Source organism: Sprattus sprattus (genome assembly GCF_963457725.1).
Source record: "Sprattus sprattus genome assembly, chromosome: 3".
Taxonomy (NCBI): Eukaryota; Metazoa; Chordata; class Actinopteri; order Clupeiformes; family Clupeidae; genus Sprattus; species Sprattus sprattus.
This window is the reverse complement of record NC_137922.1, coordinates 2,206,532-2,224,715: the sequence shown is the minus strand read 5'-3', so window position 1 is coordinate 2,224,715 and position 18,184 is coordinate 2,206,532. Positions and strand designations below refer to the sequence as shown.

General features: G+C 43.7%; 1 protein-coding gene across 2 annotated transcripts; it reads left to right on the top strand.

Annotated features, from left to right (window-relative positions):
- Nucleotides 1–1,386: 1,386 nt before the first annotated feature.
- LOC308362974 (ran-binding protein 3-like) lies at nucleotides 1,387–17,924 on the top strand (the record flags this gene model as incomplete). 2 transcript variants are annotated; one of them, XM_080835712.1, is made up of 14 exons in its annotated part: nucleotides 1,387–1,741; nucleotides 9,014–9,069; nucleotides 9,321–9,345; nucleotides 9,524–9,586; nucleotides 9,799–9,861; nucleotides 10,810–10,875; nucleotides 10,980–11,077; nucleotides 11,589–11,686; nucleotides 11,998–12,076; nucleotides 12,200–12,293; nucleotides 13,177–13,298; nucleotides 13,552–13,672; nucleotides 14,617–14,908; nucleotides 15,778–17,924. In XM_080835712.1, exons 1-14 carry the CDS (start codon nucleotides 1,576–1,578, stop codon nucleotides 15,785–15,787), a joined length of 1,353 nt encoding a protein of 450 aa, XP_080691838.1. In that variant the 5' UTR covers nucleotides 1,387–1,575. The 2 variants fall into 2 exon arrangements, with proteins under 2 accessions (XP_080691838.1, XP_080691839.1); XM_080835713.1 differs by lacking the exon at nucleotides 15,778–17,924 and having other exon boundaries at nucleotides 14,617–14,912.
- Between the last annotated feature and the right edge of the window lie 260 nt (nucleotides 17,925–18,184).

The window sequence follows — 18,184 nt, the reverse complement described above, 5'->3', positions numbered from 1 at the left end:
CTCCTCAGAAAAGCTTTTCTGCCTCCTCCTTGTCTTGTCATTGTCTTCTTCCTTGTTGTTACATAGTAATTCCTTCCTTCTTCCTTTCTTGTTAGATTTATCTTGAGGTATTGTATTTGGGAAGTTTGAATAAGGTCCAGGTCAAGGGCAGTGGGGTAATATTCTATTTTTCATGTGCACATGTGATGAAAGATAGTCAACAAATGATCAAGTAGCCATCCAGGCATAGGATGCTGCACAGTAACATCAACACAGATAGAGCAGACTGCCCATGGAACACAAACACATTCAGAGATAATCCAGAGGAATTGAGGGCAACAGCACACCCTTCCGCACGTGCTTCAAAAAAACAGCTTTGTGCCAGTTTCAACAAAAATAAATACACAACAGAAGAGTTCCTTCACAGTTAGACCAACCATTGGTCTTCAGTGGAGAAACCTTTGCCCCATGTTGGCTGCGAGGGCAGGCCACAGTGGAAATTTCCATGCGAACGCACTGAGCATGCTCACGAAACCAGTCCGTTCCGGCGCCACAGGCTTCACTCAAGCCCCGTCATGACTTCACCACCAGCTGAGGCGTGTCACGTGACTACGCATGCTTCCTATATCAGATAAAGTCCCTTACAGAGACTTGCACCTCCAGGATGTAGCTATATGCGTACTGTCAGTTGTTCATGATCAAAGACGTAGTTAAAGGAACATTTAGCTTTTAGTGTCCAAACAATAAGAGAGAAACACGGCTATACAAATTTGTATTATTATGATAATAAAAACAATAACAATAATCATGAACTCTATATTTACCTCGCGGTACCTGGCATAAATTGTAGAAAATAAATGTGTACAAATTTTGGCTCCACGCTCGGGAAGTGACAGAGTCTATAATACGCAAAACATGCCAAATCTTACAGTGGAGCAGCAATCAAACATTTGTATCAATACAGAATGCATTTGGTCAAATCAATCAGTGAGATGAAGGTGAGCGATCTGTCTTGAGGCTGAAATGACTCGGTTCTTTTAGTTACACTGTGTGGTTAATGAAAGAAATAACTTCGTAAAGGGGGGGGGGGGGGGGGGGGTAAAGTTTCTAATCATGTTGAAATACTAAAACTTTTTATTATTTAATTGGTCAGGATGGTCCTGCAAAGTCAGTTCGGGTTTAAATCAGGACAATCTTTGATCTAACATCATGTTGTGTTTCATGCCATTTGTCACGTAAATGCAGATGTTCACGGTATAGTCCATGGGACAGCCAGCGCATGTCAGATGTAACCACGCCTCTCACCCCGCCCACCCCGCACGCTCCACAAATCTGGCAACGTGGACTGGGGTAAACATTCGCGCAGAGCGCTCCATTCATCCTACTGGGTCACTGTGTGTTGCGAGACCGCGGGGTTGTAGACCGAGAATACATCAGAAAATTGTGATTCAAATTTAAGACACTTTATTGTTCAATTAACAGGGATCAACCACGCAAGTTAAAACTCTTTCAGATCATCATTCTGGTAGAACATGTTACCTGAACGACCTTCCAGGTACTGACCTGTCCCTAGCTCTGGCATGTTGGACTCCTTAGATGATGACAATGTCCTCGAGTTTACCTTCAAGTGGACTCTATCCAGTTTCATCAGCGCTGAAAATCACGGTAACTTCTCATTCAAGGGCCTCGCAGGGAGATTCTGAGAGTTCAAGTCGCTCTGTTCCTGGATTTGGAAAAGACCGTATCTACGACAACAGTGAAGGTAAGATGCTGAATTAAATGGTGAGGGTAGCACGGGGGCGGGAATTTTTTTATAGAATTTGATGTTTTGCACAGTATGGTCATGTAGTATTCTATTCAAACGTTTTATGAAATGTCTACGTTTAATGTAATCAGTACACATACACAGTGTACTATCGTCTTTGTGGACGTTTTAAGACTATGTTGTAATCAGCATATTTATATATGTTCCATATTGTTTCGCTATGTTTTGCAATGAAACCATGTGTTTCAAGCATCATAGCTGTAAAGCATTTCTCATACAGCATCGCTGCAGTTTGTGTGTGTCTTCACCCATGAGAGCAAATGAACAGGGATGTACAATCAGACTTAATTCTTATGCTGCTCTGGTTTTAATTGTTAAATTGGACTGGGAATGCTGTAATAGTTCAGTGCTCACAGGGCTAACTCAGGGGATTGAGACAGGCACAGTAAGTGCAGAAGTTATAGGTTCACGTTCCTTCAGCTGAAAAGGTTACTTACAATATCTGGTTTGAGTTTTCGGGACCTTTGGCCAGGAACTATTAGACATCCATAATTCACTCTGTGAATACGTGAGCTCAACCAGACTTCAGTTTCATGTATAACACCCGTCCACAAGGTTAAACAAGTTAAAATAGCCTAAGGACTATACTTGATGTACTTTGCCTATCTATATAGGGACCAATCAATAGAGTTCTCATGTCTCCCTTAGAAGTAGGGAGAATCTGTGGTGGATTTGCAAATGTACCTCTTAAGCCTGCAGCCACCCCTTCAAGTATGGTGGCTATAGACCATTACTATTACCTACTCAGGTGACCCTATGTGCCAGGTGAATCCGGAATGGTTTCACCTGCTGAATCTCACAGAATCCTATTAAAGCATGATCAGATCAGGGAAGATTAGACTAGAACTGCGCGCGCGCACACACACACACACACACACACACACACACACACACACGCGCACACACACACACACACACACACACACACACACACACACACACACACACACACACACAAGCACGCACGCACGCGCACACACACACACACAAGCACGCACGCACGCGCACACACACACACACAAGCACGCACGAACGCGCACACACACACACACAAGCACGCACGCACGCACGCACGCACGCACGCACGCACGCACACACTCACTCACTCACTGACTCACTCACTCACGCACGCACGCACGCACGCACGCACGCACGCACGCACGCACGCACGCACGCACACACACACACACACACACACACACACACACACACACACACACACACACACACACACACACACACACACACACACACACACACACACACACCACCCCTGACTGCCTTGGCTCACCCCAGAGATCTTCGCTCCCCCCTCCTCTCCCTGTCGACCTACTCTGTGACAGTAGAGCATCCTCTTCAGTATTAGGGTGTAATTCAGTACGAAACCTCAACTCTGATTGATTTCTCGTCTCTGCAGAAAGGTGTGTGGCCTCTGCAACCTGACCCCTGAGAGGATGTTCTTAGGAGGTCTGTGGAAAAGGGAAAAGGGGCCAAATGTGAGCACTTCAGACTCCCACTACACCACCATGTCCTGTATGATTATAGGGTCATAATGATGAATATAGATGAATATATTATGAACATCAAAATCATCATGAACATAAATGATAAATAACTCTACAACTGCACAGCGCACAGCATCAGACGTCTCTTCTCCTTAATGCATATGGACTTCAACGAAAGACATTGGGAATTATTTTGTGTGGCTGTCTGTAATTCACTCATTAGTATCTGAGTTTTCAAAAGAGTATTTCAGTTTCAGTATCTAAATTCCTCTACTACCATTGTTACTCTGAGAAGATGGGCCTCTCGGTGAGCCCTTGAGTGCAAAAAAATAAACAGGATCAAAGTCCTTTTCTTAAACCAACGCCAATAAACCGAATGGTTTTACAGTAGACCGAGATATGGCTCCAGTTTCTTCTGGATCAGTGGTAGCAGCAGTAACTTGATGTGTTGGATGTGTGATGGTGCACAGCCTGGGGGCTGCTCTGGAGTAGCGCCGCATTCCTTTAGACTGAAACAACACTGAAAATAGACTGTTAGCATAGCAGATTAGCATAGCATACCGAATCCAGCAGAGGCCCGCTTCTCTGTTTTCTACTCAGATGACCCCCTCCCCATAGAAAGGCACAGCCCAAAAGGGCTAGCAGACAAGAAGCATCTCTGACTTGAGAGACCAACAGTGGCTTGATCATCCTGAACAGGTCCGAAGCGTTCACAAGCAACAAGCCGTAAGCTAAACTTGGCCACTGCATGACAAAGCTTCTCTCCTCAGCTCATGGTTATGTTCTCTGAATAACACACACACGCACGCACACACACACACACACACACACACATACACACACACACACACACACACACACACACCATCCCTGCAGACTAGCCCCAAAACACTTAGTACTTTCTGGGGCGCTCACAGAGTTTAGTTTGAAGACTGAACCATTGTTTGACTCTGGTTGGACAGAACATTGAATAATGTTACAGCGAGCAATGAAACCACACTGTCCCATTGCCAGCAGCAGTTTCTATACTGCCTCTATTCCAACAGCGAGTGGGCCCCGCCAGGACTGATCTGTGAGCGAGTGTGTCTGTGCGTGTGGGACGGGGTGGAGGGTGTTGTTGAGGGTTGTTACAGGAAGGTTTGGGCTTGGCATTGTTTCGTAGAGTGAGTGATGTTTGGGCAGCTGCCGCCAGCAGCGTGATCGTTTCTCTCCTCCAGACCCTCCCGGGCTGATCTGGTTGAGTCCAGAGCTGCCTAGTCTGAGCCGCCAGGGCTTCCCCCCTCCGCTACACACGGATACACACACACACACACACACACAGACACACACACACACACACACACTCGCCGTGACACACACACTTTCCAGATTAGCATAGCATACCGAATCCAGCAGAGGGTGCATGTGAGTGTTTGTGTGTGTGTGTGAGGGTGTGTGTGTGTGTGTGTAAGCGAAAGTATGAGAACGTTTTTGTTGGCGAATGTGTTTGTGTATGTTCATGTGTGATTGACTGATTGTATGTGTGTGTGTGTGTGTGTGTGTGTGTGTGTGCATGTTCTTAGGATTGAGTGTGTTGCTCTGCAGGTTGGCTTTCTTTCAAGGCAGAGGTTTGTGGAGTCTTGCCACAGCTGGCATGGCGGTTTACAGCGCATTCAGGCTTTGCCAGAAAAGCAGCACAAACACACTGTTCCTTTATGAAGCTGCTAAGAGGACGGAGAGAGGGGGAGAAACATGAACAAACAGGAACCGACTCCCCTTGGGCTCTTTTTAAATCTCTCCAGAAGACCCACGTTATTATTTTTCACTGATCAACTTAGGCTAGGACTGCTGAGGAGCTGCCCACAGACATAAATAACGTCTCTGTGTGTTTAGATCTCTGTGGTTTGGAGCCGTACTAAACATCTCATAATCCTCCCACGAGTGCCCACAGAGAGAGAGAGAGGGGGGAGAGAGAGAAAGAGAGAGAGAGAGAGAGAGAGAGAGAGAGAGAGAAAGTGAGTGGCGGACTCCGTCCGAAACTAGCTGAGGGCAGCTGAGTCTGAAAGGGCATCGGCGTATTTCGCTGGTGGGGTGGGAAAGCTGTCCCTGCGCCGACTCATAATCTTCCCTCGCACGTCAGTTTAAGAGCCATACGCATATGGGCTGCATGACTCAACAGCTTTTGCGCAGGCGGCCTAGAGCAGCAGGCAGACCATATTACAGAGGGGTATTGGAGAGGGATATGCTTGTTCTATTTTCTGACGCGTTCTCTGGGGGTCAAATTGGCACCTAGTGTAAAAGGACATGCCTGGCGCTAGACATGTTTTGTGTCTTTGTGTGTGTGTGTGGTCTCACATGATAGGACACACAATTAACAGCAGCTAAGGAAGTTATGTTTTCACCCTGATTTGTTGGTTGGTTAGTTTGTTTGTTTATTTGCGGGATTAAGCAAAAAACTTGTAGCCCAATTTTCATGAAGCATGGTGGAAAGGTGTAGCATGGGCCAAGGGAGACGCCATTACATTTGGGAGGTCTGGATAGGAGTCACGGGCGCCTGCTTGAGTCACGACTTCAGTTCCGCTTTTGTTAAGGTTGCAAGATATGCCATTAGTTGCAGTTTTGCTAACGTTACAAGGTATGACATTAAAGGGGACTGTTTGGCCTCTGCAGAAGTATGTCCTATACTGTCTGCCATTCTTGTTATTTTATGTGTTCATAAAAACACCCAGGGAATCTTCAACACAATTATATTGGACCAGCTGTGAGACTCTACAGCACCTCTTCAACCTTAACCTGAGCCAGGAGAATGATCCAGTGCAGTCCTGCCTCGTTCCGCTAACAAAGGCCTCTTTTCTATCTGTCCTCAATGACTATAGACCCATTGCCTTGACATCCCATATCATGAAAGTCCTGGAGAGGCTGGTTTGGGCTCCTCTCAGACCTCAGGTGAGCACCTCTCCGGACCCACTGTAGTTTGCAGGTCAGGGTTGAGGATGCCATCATCTGACCTGCTTCAACAAGCCCACTCTCACCGGGACAAACTTGGCAGCGCGCTGTGAGGGTCTTCAGGGGCTCCATTTCCATCCTGGGAGAAGAGGTGGAGATGATGGAGAGCGCCAGATACCTGCATGTTTATGTTGACAGCAGACAGATCTGTAACACTGAGGCTGTCTACAGGAAAGAACAGAGCAGATTCTACTTCTTGAGGAAGTTTAGGTTTTTCAACGTGTGCTGCAAGATGTTTGCATAACCTTTACCAATCTGGTTTTGCAAGTACAATTTTCCTTGCAGCCATCTGTGGTAGCAGCAGTATCAGAGCCAGAAGCTGAATAAACTGATAATGCGGGTTGGCTCTTGCTGAGAACGGCTTTGAGAGAAGGATGTTGCACAAAACTGCTTAACATTATGCCCCTCAGACAGCAGAGTGCTTTCAGTTGGAGGCTCCATCAACTCCACTGTAATAAGGTCTCCGGCAGGTTATTCCTGCCAAGTACAATAGCATGATATAATGACTCCCCTCTGTGCCAGGAGGGCATGATGCACATTCTACATTTAGTTTGCACAATAAGAGCTATTTCTTTACTTTGTATGTATATAAAAATGTTAATAATCTAAATAACCAGCTATATATCTTTCTATCTATCTATCTATCTATCTATCTATCTATCTATCTATCTTTCTATCTAGTCCTTCTATTCCTATCAAATGACATGTATGAAAAATGAATTGTTAAGTTTCTTTCAAAGTTCACGGCTATAGTTGGCAGATGGCTGGGTATCTAGCATAGGAAGTTCTATTTGATGCCATTCTCCTTCAGTGCTGATGTTGCTTAAAGGAAAAATGCAATGCATGTTTGCTCCAACATCTGTCTCATTTCAGATGTGCTTTTCCTGTCATGAGAGCACCGTGTGATCCTTGCTAGAGAGGTGCATTGTAAACAAAGTGTGTCTTGACAATTCTTAGCTGGAGATGGCCCCTAACAAGGCTCTCATCTGTATCATTGTGTGAGTTACGCAACAGCCTAGGATCTGAGTCCAAACAACATGCTTTTTGTATTCCGCTCGACTGTCAGCACATACACGCCGCCTGCACCCAACTCCGAGAGTTACGAACTCTGCTGCCGCATTCTGGACAGCATGTTCCGAAGCGGGGTTTATTGGCCAACGTGGGCCGAGGGAACATGCGAGATGACCCCGGGCCAATGGCACGAGAGGATTCTCTCGAGAGTGTCAATGGAGTCAGTCATCTCAGGATTCTTGCTCCTGGGGTGTGAAGGAGTGAGAAATGCCAATGTGGTTCAGGTGGTTATCTCACGCCTACGTTAGAAGGAACATGTTCATAAGTGTTTTTCACTGCCAGGACGGTTTGAAGTGACGTGTCTGTGTGGCATCAGCAGATGGAACCACAGAGTGAATGCGTAGACCGTCATTTCTGTAATTCTGCTTAAGGGCACAAGCATACGCAAAGGGCCCAGTAGATTTAGGACTATCAGAAAATATAAAGCCCAGTGTGTTCCTGTTTAAGGATGTGCTGCCATTGTGCTCTTACAAGCCTGGCTGGCTGGCTTGATTCATTACTCAGTATTTTCTATGCCAGCTGCCTGGCTGAAGCCCTTTATTGCCCCCCTGGTCACTATTATTGCCCCCCTGGTCACTGTTATTTTGAGCCAAACGAATCCTTGGAGCTCTCAGAGGCCATGATAGAACGCTACAATGTGAGGTAAACAGTAGGCTGAACATGAAAGATGTTGATCGATGTTTGGTGACGTATGCAAGAATGTTAAGGTCAGATTTCTTTGTACGTATACAAGCGATATGTATGCGGGTACAGTAAATATCAGACTCATCCCAGTTGAGCCATTAAGATGGTTGTAGTCCACTATACTGATACAGCAAAAGGGAGAAGTAGGTGTGTGACTAAGGCTGTTAGTGAGTGTTTGTCTCCAGTGACACAACGTGCATGTATTTATAGCTCCACAGTAGACAGGAATGAGCTGGTCTGGGCTTGACCCGGAGCCAATCCCTCTCAACTGTGGCCTGGATCCCACCGCCAGGCCCCCCCCCCCCCCCCTCAACCAGCCTAGCCCCCCCCCCCCCCCCCCCCCCCCCCCTCAACCAGCCTAGCCCCAGCCCCTAATTTCAGCCTAGCCCCAGCCCCTAATTTCAGCCTAGCCCCAGCCCCTAATTTCAGCCTAGCCCCAGCCCCTAATTTCAGCCTAACAGCTTGACCTACAGAAACCCCCTCTGCTCCGACAGACTCTTTGCCTTGAAGCCCTACGGAAAGACCTAATTCACACACACACACACACACACACACACACCCCCCCCCCTGTGTGCTTCTGAGGTATTGCGTAAGAGCGCCTGGGTCTGAAGGCCTCCATTCATGCATACAGCTCAGGGCTGGTCTGTGCACTCTCTCCGCCCCTGCGCTCTGGTGCCTGCATGCCCGAAAGTGTGGCTTTCCAGAATCTTGGCCGCGCAATGTGTGTAATTGAATAAAAACATCTCAACATGGTTTTGATTAGGTTCCTCTTAGGGGGAAAACGTGTTTTTAGGGAAGGAGGGAATTTAAATAGGGCAGGAGTGGCACATCAAAAATACATCTCCTTGATCGGCATCTTCCTTGGTGCTTTTAGTTACTATCTGTAATCTTTCATTTTGCTGTACATTTTTTTTTTACGGAAAAGGAGTTATGAGTGAAAGTGTTTTTCTGTTTTTCTTCGCAGAAAAGCCTGTTCTTGCACCACCTGTGTTTGTCTTTCAGAGATTCGCATCAATGAAGGTAATCTGTCAAACTGTGCTAGAAATGTTGACAAAACACGAGTATTTTAGGATTATCACAGGGCATGGACAGAACTAGCTCTGAGAGAACCAGAGATCTGAGAAGGAGAATCTATCAATAGAAAGCAACCAACTAATAAGCTAATCAGGCATTATTTTATTTGATATACTATGCCCCATTGGTATATTTCATAATGTATCAGGGGGTATTTAAGAAGTATAGCTGGTAACCTTTGGTGTTTTCTTCAACAGAGGAGAGCAGAGGATGACGTAAATGGTAAGAGGTCTCTTTATTCACAACTAAACTCATGAATCATATTGTTCACTAACGTCATCTAAAACTTAACCATGTTTTTACTTATATTAGCCCATTGGAACAGAAACCGTCATGGTAGCTTCTTTCAGCTAATAACATGACTACATTCACCTTAAATATGGTCTTATCCGTTTCCCAGGGCCTACCATGAAAAGGATCCGCTCCTTCACCTACCCCAGCATAAATGGCCGAACCCGAAGAGGTACAATAAAGCAGTAACTGAAGTTATGTTTTAGTGTGTTAAGCAATTGATTGGATCTAAAACACCTCGCTAAGCATTATGTAATAAGAGCGTAACCGTCTCCAATGGATTACAGATCTTATGAGTTATGGCTTGTGTTGTATCAACATGCCTCCTGGCCAAGTTCATTATGCAAAGCCAAGATTCTAAGCTCCTCTTCATCCCTCTGGCAGGTAGCACCGAGAGAGACAGACGAATGCTATCCAGTTCCTTCACCTTCCCCCCATCCCTGCCAGGTAAGATTAGGCTGTGGACTTTTTATCTGTCATTCTTTTTTATTTGTGGGGGGGGGGGGGGGGGAGAGTAGATCATCCTGTCATTTGCTGAATGGGGCAAGCTCCTCACACGCAAAGGTGGTCATTGGGTCTGAGTCACCAGTTTTGACCTGCACTCGTTGGCCAATCACTAGCTTAGGGGCTGGATGTATCTGGATTGACCGGAACAAAAAAAATCTCTAAGCCTTTGGAGCAGAGGTGGTGCAGTTTTACGTGGTTGGTATTCAGGTCACACACACGCCTGTGAGGAGCAGAAAGAGCTTACGCACACGTCACACACATCTCACACACACACACATATATGGATGCACACACACACACACTCACACATGTGCACACATCCATACACAGACACAGACTCATGCCATCTCCAGTGGGGGGGCTCACTGGGTCGTCTGGCTGGTGTCTGTTTCAGACATCAGTCAGGCCAAGCCTCACCTGCTTACTACATATCACCGACACACCCTCGCTCTCAGCAGCCTGGGGCCTCGTCTCTCCCCTGGCGCTCCCCCCAGACCTCTGGAACAGTGTAGTCTTACAGTCCCCAGACTGTGTAACTGCAGACACCATTTCCCAGAAGTCTCAGCTGAGACAGGGTTTCACTTATGAACTACAAATGTACAGAAGAAGTGAGTCAGAGGCGTAATGATTTCAGGTTCTTTTTTGGACTTCTTTTTGACTCAGAGACGGAATGACTTCAGGTTCTTTTTTTGAGATGTCCGTTTCATGCTCGAAGACGAAGTGCTAGTAGTGGAGATACTGATCGTGAGCCGAGCCATGTCACACAGTAATACTCATTTTACATAGCACAAACAAGTGTTCATGTCATGGTACTATTCATGTGTGACTTGTAGTTGATTTAATATAATGACAGACATATTTTCTTTCTTTGTTTTCATTTTCTCATAGTCTCAAGATCAAATGTGTTCATGCCTTCAACCCGTTGCAATGCTAACAAAGTTTCAACCGACATAGGTAAAGATGATTTCCTGTATACTGAGTATACTAAAGGTAAAAACATTTCAGGTGACAGTAACACCCTTGCTGTCAATAACAGTCTGCCCTCTCTCTGTCTCCAGCCTCAGTTGGCCCTCCATGTGTTCGAGTGAAGAGGGCCCTGCTAAGGCCAGCTGTACTGCTAGCTCCTAAGCCCTGGAGGGACCGGCCTCATCTCAAGGTACTGGAACAACACTGATTTGCAGACATAAAGACTTTTTAAAACCTTTTTTTGTTGCGTGCATATTTTTTTTGTGAAACTCCTACCAGTTACCAGCAGCTATTTCTGATGTGTACAGGATATTAAGTTCGTGCTGAGGTAGTAGGAAGGTACTTGCCACTGGTTTTAAGTTCAGTCAAACTGAGAATGTATCTTTAAGAGGTGCTAAGCCATGGATCATCTCTCGTCAGGGATCCTCACAGCTTCCTCATTCACTCTTGTTGAATCATATTTTTAAAATACTTGAACCTCGTCAAGGCTCCACACTGTAAACCACATTTTAATCTCTGAACCCAAATCTATTTGTATTTAATTTATATTCCAACAGTATTCAACACTCTGCTCCATGCCATAATGTGTATCCTGACAGCCATCCCTGATCCCTGATGTTCTGCAGTAATACATCGATTGCAGTATGTTTCATATGGTGTTAGAAACCCCATTTCCATCCCTCTTGTATGCTGTGTCTCAGGTGAGCTTAAATTCTGAAGATGACCTGGACAGAGACAGCATTGACCAGCAGACATCACCAAGTGCCTTCGATCAGCTCCCGTCATCTCCGTCAGATTGGTGAGAAGGAGAACATGCTTAAGATGAACCATTTTGAATATTGAAGTAACTGAGTTGTTAATATTAATGATAGCAGTAATATGGGTTTTTTACAAAGGGCTATTCATTATTCACACCCACTTTGCATAAATGTAATTTATGAAACTGAATGAATTTGAATCACCGTGGTTCATTTACAAGTCACAGTCCAAAGTCTGAAACTTTGCATTCAGATAAGAGAAGCCAGATTCTGGATCATTCTAGAATGAGTCAAAGTCATGTTGTGGTTATGTATCAGGGATGGGTACTGACTTGCCCTGTGGTTGATTTAGCAGTCACGTAAAGGGGGACGGAGCCAAGCAGAGTCGCATCCAGTTTGTGTTTGGAGAGAACATGAGTGAGAGGGTGCTGGTGAGTTCCTATTGGATTTGAGTTAGCATTGAGTTGGCATTGCTGCCCAAGGGTACTTTAGCATCCCATCAGTATTTGTGTACAATTTGTTTTCATTAGTTTTTCTCTCCTTCTTGCTTTCAGAATCCACTGAAAAGTCCATACAGTGAAGATGCATCTGATTCTGATAGCAGCTCTTCGGATTCAGATTTATCAAGTCCAGAGACATCCCACACCTGTAAATAATAATTAAATTACATTTAATATCACTTTTGTCCAGATTTAGAACATTTCCTAAAATAGACACGAAATAGACAGTGACATATCTTAGTCCTCATAGCGCCTTGGGGCCTCCTACTGGTAACAAGTCAGTACTACAGATTGAGGCAGTGAGTGCCATGAAAGCGCAGCTCTCATTTAGGCAAACCCTTCCTTCCTGCTATGACCAGGATCATAGAACTGATATAACTGGCTAAATTGATAGTCAATTTGATCTTCTTTTTTTTTTTTTTAAAGGAACCCAGTGCAACTTTATGTAAACATTCAATGAAAAATAAACATTCAATTTCTAGTCTTTTTTACACATAGTAAGTTTCAATAACTCCATACCATTACATATCGTCATTCAAGGAGCAAAGATGAGACGTCGTTGTGTGGTGAGAACTGATAGAAAATCGTAAACAACAACAATCGCCGGTGGGGAGAGGCCATTTTTCCATTGACTGGAAGCCTGCTTTATTTATTGTAGGTTACAAAAAATAAAGAAAATGGCGGCGATTGTTGTTGTTATCGATTTTCTATCAGTTCTCACCACACGACGACGTCTCATCTTTGCTCCTTGAATGTCGATATGTAATGGTATGGAGTTATTGAAACTTACTACGTTTAAAAAAGACTACAAATTGAATGTTTCATTTTAAGCCTCGAAAATTGCACTGGGTGACTTTGAAGCAAAGTTTTATTCAGAGATATCTTTGTATACATTGACATTCTAAGTTTCAATTTTTTTTTTTTCAAAGCATGCTTGTATGAAGCAGGATATATTGGTCACCAAATGTCTTTTTGCCTGACTCTCCAACGACTGCTGTACTCAGCCTGTGCTTGTGTGTTTTGTTTGTCAGCAACAGTTAAGCGCTCCCTGTGGGAGTCGGCTGCAGCCACCACTGCGTCCTGCAGGAGGCACTGTTTGCTCAAGCAGGTGCAGGTGATCACAGGGGAGGAGAGAGAGAGCAATGTGGTTCAGGTGAGATTGAACTCTACCGTCCCCACTGTTAAACTGTTTACTTTAAACAGTCGGCAAGGTTGAAACTCAAAGCTGTGGCATGGCTTACAGATTCACAAAGTCGGCTTTATATATTTTCTGATAAACTCAATACCTGAACTAGGTGGTACAATGCCTGTGGAGTTTGACTTAGTGGATGTGGTGGCAAGAAAAAGAAAATCCTGTCTGCCTTTTAGGAGAAGAATTCTTAATCCTGCCATTTTCTATCCTCCAGCTATCGTGCAAGCTGTTTGTGCTGGAGAAGGGCACACAGTCATGGAGCGAGAGAGGGAGGGGCATCCTGCGGCTAAACGACCTGGCAACAGGAAACAGGGGAGAGCTGCAGTCCAGGATAGGTGAGAGTCTGGCATGTGCAGTCCCTTGACCCATCTCTAGGTGCATGTGTTCATCATCAACAGAGCCTACTGTATACACACAAGATGTGGTGGATGTTCACATACACATAAGGCATAGCAGTCTTATCCCTCCAGCCACCTACCTCCATGTCTTACACTAGCAGGTGTGTCTCCTTAATTAGATGAAAACTAACATACAGCCTTATTCTATCAAAATCAAACTCTACTACAACGTTGTATAGTATCTGATGGAGATCATTTTCCAAGCACTGTTAATTACTTAAGGTTATATGAATCAAGTGCCTTGTATCAGTATCTCTTCATCCCCCCCATCCCCCCCCCCCCCCTCTCTCCCCCACAGTCATGAGACATTGTCTTGTCTGTATGTTTGTATGTCCTCTCTGTTGTGCCTGTGCCACTTATATGTTTCACCGTAGGAGAGTGGGAAACGTTTTTTCGAATACTTTGTATGTCTTGACATTTGAAGTAATTGACAAATAAAGCTACTTTGACTTTGATCGCCCCCCCCCCCCCCACCCCCCCCCTCTCTCCCCCACAGTCATGAGACATTGTCTTGTCTGTATGTTTGTATGTCCTCTCTGTTGTGCCTGTGCACTTATATGTTTCACCGTAGGTAGGAGAGTGGGAAACGTTTTTTCGAATACTTTGTATGTCTTGACATTTGAAGTAATTGACAAATAAAGCTACTTTGACTTTGATCCCCCCCCCCCCCTCTCTCCCCCACAGTCATGAGACATTGTCTTGTCTGTATGTTTGTATGTCCTCTCTGTTGTGCCTGTGCACTTATATGTTTCACCGTAGGTAGGAGAGTGGGAAACGTTTTTTCGAATACTTTGTATGTCTTGACATTTGAAGTAATTGACAAATAAAGCTACTTTGACTCTGATCCCCCCCCCCCCCCACCCCCCCTCTCTCCCCCACAGTCATGAGACATCAGGGCAGCCTGAAGCTGATCCTGAACACCAAGCTCTGGCCACACACACAGCTGAAGAGGCCTGCCCGCCGCAACCTCCAGGTGACCGCCACCGACCTGGAGAGCCACGCCGTCCGAGTCTTCCTCATCCAGGCCGGGGCCCGGGACATCTCCCGGCTCCATGCCGCCATCCACCACCGCCTGGTGGGAATGCACTGCCGAGCGGGTCTCAGGGGCCGCGGCAGGTCCAGTGAGGATGAGGACGAGAGAGGGGACTGCCGGAAAGACACACCGGAAGCCTGGTGAGTGAGATTGTACCCTTTCACCCTGACTCTCCTCTGAAATATGAAAGATAGAAATGATAATTATCTCCTCAGTTTATGAAATTTAAACACATATTTACTTCAAAGTGATTACTTTAGTGAATGCTTTGAGCAGGTTGACAGAAATACCTAAGTTTCTCTATATTCAGTACTAATAGGGAAATAACCTGGACAAAAAGGAAAATTGCTATGACAGATGTGTGAATGTGCTGAGGATGTGCGTTACCTTAAAATCCCTTCACAGTTACATTCATTACCATGAGCTCTGCCTAGACCCTTTAAACATGCCATGTGTCTCTAATCCCTCGGCCACATCTAAGAGAACACTTCTCAAAGCCTGTTTGAAGGGGAAATAAATATATAAACCCCTTCATGACAGATGGAAGGCCAGCAGCAGATTAAATTTAGTAAATACCATTTGGAAATATCTAAAATGCTGTTCGTGCTTTGTGAAAAAGACACAGTATCTCCATCTTACTGCTCATATTGTATAATTTCATTAAACTTATTAACTGTGTTGTCTCCATACATGCTAGATGTTTTACAGTCTGCGCTATACATCTAGTAGCATCTAGCCCTGCATTTTCACTTACATGGTAGCCTGTTACTAGCATATGAACTATATATAGCATCAGCAACTATATATATATATATATATATCAACATAGCACAGCTGCCACATGACACTAGATTACATTAGTGCATGACACTAGACTGAGCTTAGCTGTAGGGAACATGTACTCAAAATACCCGTGAGGGTCATGTTATAGCATGTGAGCAGAACTAGAGTGTTTATCACATTCTGTGGTATTTTAATCGCTGTGATAATTTTTTTTTGCTTGTTTCAGGAGTCCATAATTGGAAGCACAGTCCAGATTGGATCCTTAAAACTGGCCCACTCCTGATTACTCATCGGACTCGACTTGATATGATGTAAAGAGGACACAAAACACTGTGTCCGGTAGTTGAACTACCACAACAGTCTTTGCCAAAGAACAATTCTGTATGTTGGTTTTGGACATATTTCCCTTACTACGGTAGTTAAAAAGTATTAATTATCATGTCATTGAGCAAAATTGATATTTTGAAAGCTTGCCTTTCAAATCTGAGTCTTATATAATATTTATATGAAACAACATTTAACAATTCAGCAAATACACACCTAGATATGAAACAGACAGTTGACCAGAGATATGCGGATTGTAGAGAACTGATTCAAAGTTGTATTGGCGTCAATAACTTCCTGTGTGGCTGTAGCCAAATGGACTTTAGAATTCTTTCGGGTTCAACCTCTAGTAATGGTTTGGTGTTTTCTATTCAGGGTCTTTCTCCCAGCCACATATATCTTTGGTCATTTCTCTAAGGTTAAAGTTGTGTCTATGGTATCATAACAGTGTCTACGACAATATTATAAACGTACCAGAGAAGGTGCCTGCTTTTGCTACTTTTGATTCTAAAGTTACAGATCTTGGGGTCGGTTGATGTTTTTGATGGTTGTCCAAAACATTGCCGACCATTTTTGGTTTTGCAACAGAACTAAGAACTGAGAGTGAAGCGAAGATGGCTTTGACATAGGAGTGCTGTGATGACACAATAACTTGGTGATCATTTTAATTTCTAATGTGGGTGTCACATAAAATCTATTATTTTGGAAATGAATTACACTTAAATCTCGGTATGATCTTTTCAAGTTACATATCACAAACTAGGTGTAAACAGAATGTATAACACTCAGAACGTCCACATTTTCAAATTAACAATATCTCAAAAACAAGTATCAGGAAGCCTGTATATAAAATGAATACATACATATTGTATATTATGTGAGTGTATTTCTCTAAGAAAAAGTTGTTATGCCATTCGGTGTGAAATGACAGTTTAATAAATCTGTCAAACAATTGAGAAGTGCTGAAATGAGGGAAACGGCATTATTACTGTTATTCATTGCTAATAATTACTGTTGCCAATATTATCACCAATTCAATCCAGACATTGTTCAGACTTTAGAACAGGGCCTTGTGTATCTGGAAGTATGTGCTGTGATTGTGATGTGATTTGGGTCCATCAAGTCAACGTGTTAGGTTTGAAGTAAAATGCTATTTAGCAACGTCCTTTGAGTTCTCACTGGGTAATCTGTTCCACTTTCCCAATCTAAAACTATAATTCCTTTTCTATCCGAATAAGGGTAATTGCCTGATTTGCATTGATGTGGTCCAGCATAAAATGTGACGGAGCAAACCCATGAAAATCGTCAGTCAGCAACAATACTAAGACTTACAATATCCAACATCCATCCACATAACGTCTGCCACCCTAATCAGCAGGTAATAACCCAAAACAAATTCATAACATGAGCACTCAGAATAGTAGTGTCCAATGTCATGGATCCTGAACATCTCTTCAGATAAAGGATAACTGTAGTTAATTAGGTAATAATGCACAGTCAGTGGAATTTAATCTTATAGATCGATATACAATTTCAGCCATATTTCATCTTTACCCTGGCTCTGGTTATTATTTGTTTGTTTTTTGTTTGTGTTGATAGGGAAACTAAAATGTCTTTATGCTGTTTAAATATTGAATGTTATGATATGAAATGGTCTGGAATGCCTATTTCTGCTGCTATGTTGAAACTGCTCTCTTTAAAAGAGATCCTATCTCACAGAGTATGGCCTATCTTACAATAAAGTGAACGGCTAGATTATATAAAATGCCATGTACATCACTTACCTGCACATATTTCGAGCTGTTATTAGTTTGTTCCATCCTTTTCTTCCTACCTCTTTATCTGCTTTTTGATGCACTGAAAAGGATCAGAGGAGTCTGTTGATTTAAAGCATACATGCTTGTATGATCTGTACATCATATCTCTTTCTATGTAAGTTGAATCACTTTTGGTGTGTATAAAGGTATGACTAGCATCTAGTTCTCACCCTGACATTTCTATAAACATATTGCATTATGTTTTCATACAGTTCTTATATATTTGATTATTTTAGACCTCTCAATTAACCATAATGGTAATGGCAAGAATTTGTTTTCTACATCCCTAGTTTAGCTGATACTGTCAGATTTTTGGGGGGTTTATGACCATGTTTTGACAGTCTTTGTGAAAGCAAATAAAAGTATGTATTACATGTTTGTCTGAATGATTCAATATTTCTGAAGCAGTTTCTTTTCATGTTCGAAGTGCATTTACTAAATCGAAAGACTTAGATGTTTTACACCCACATCTATTGACGACACCATCAACTC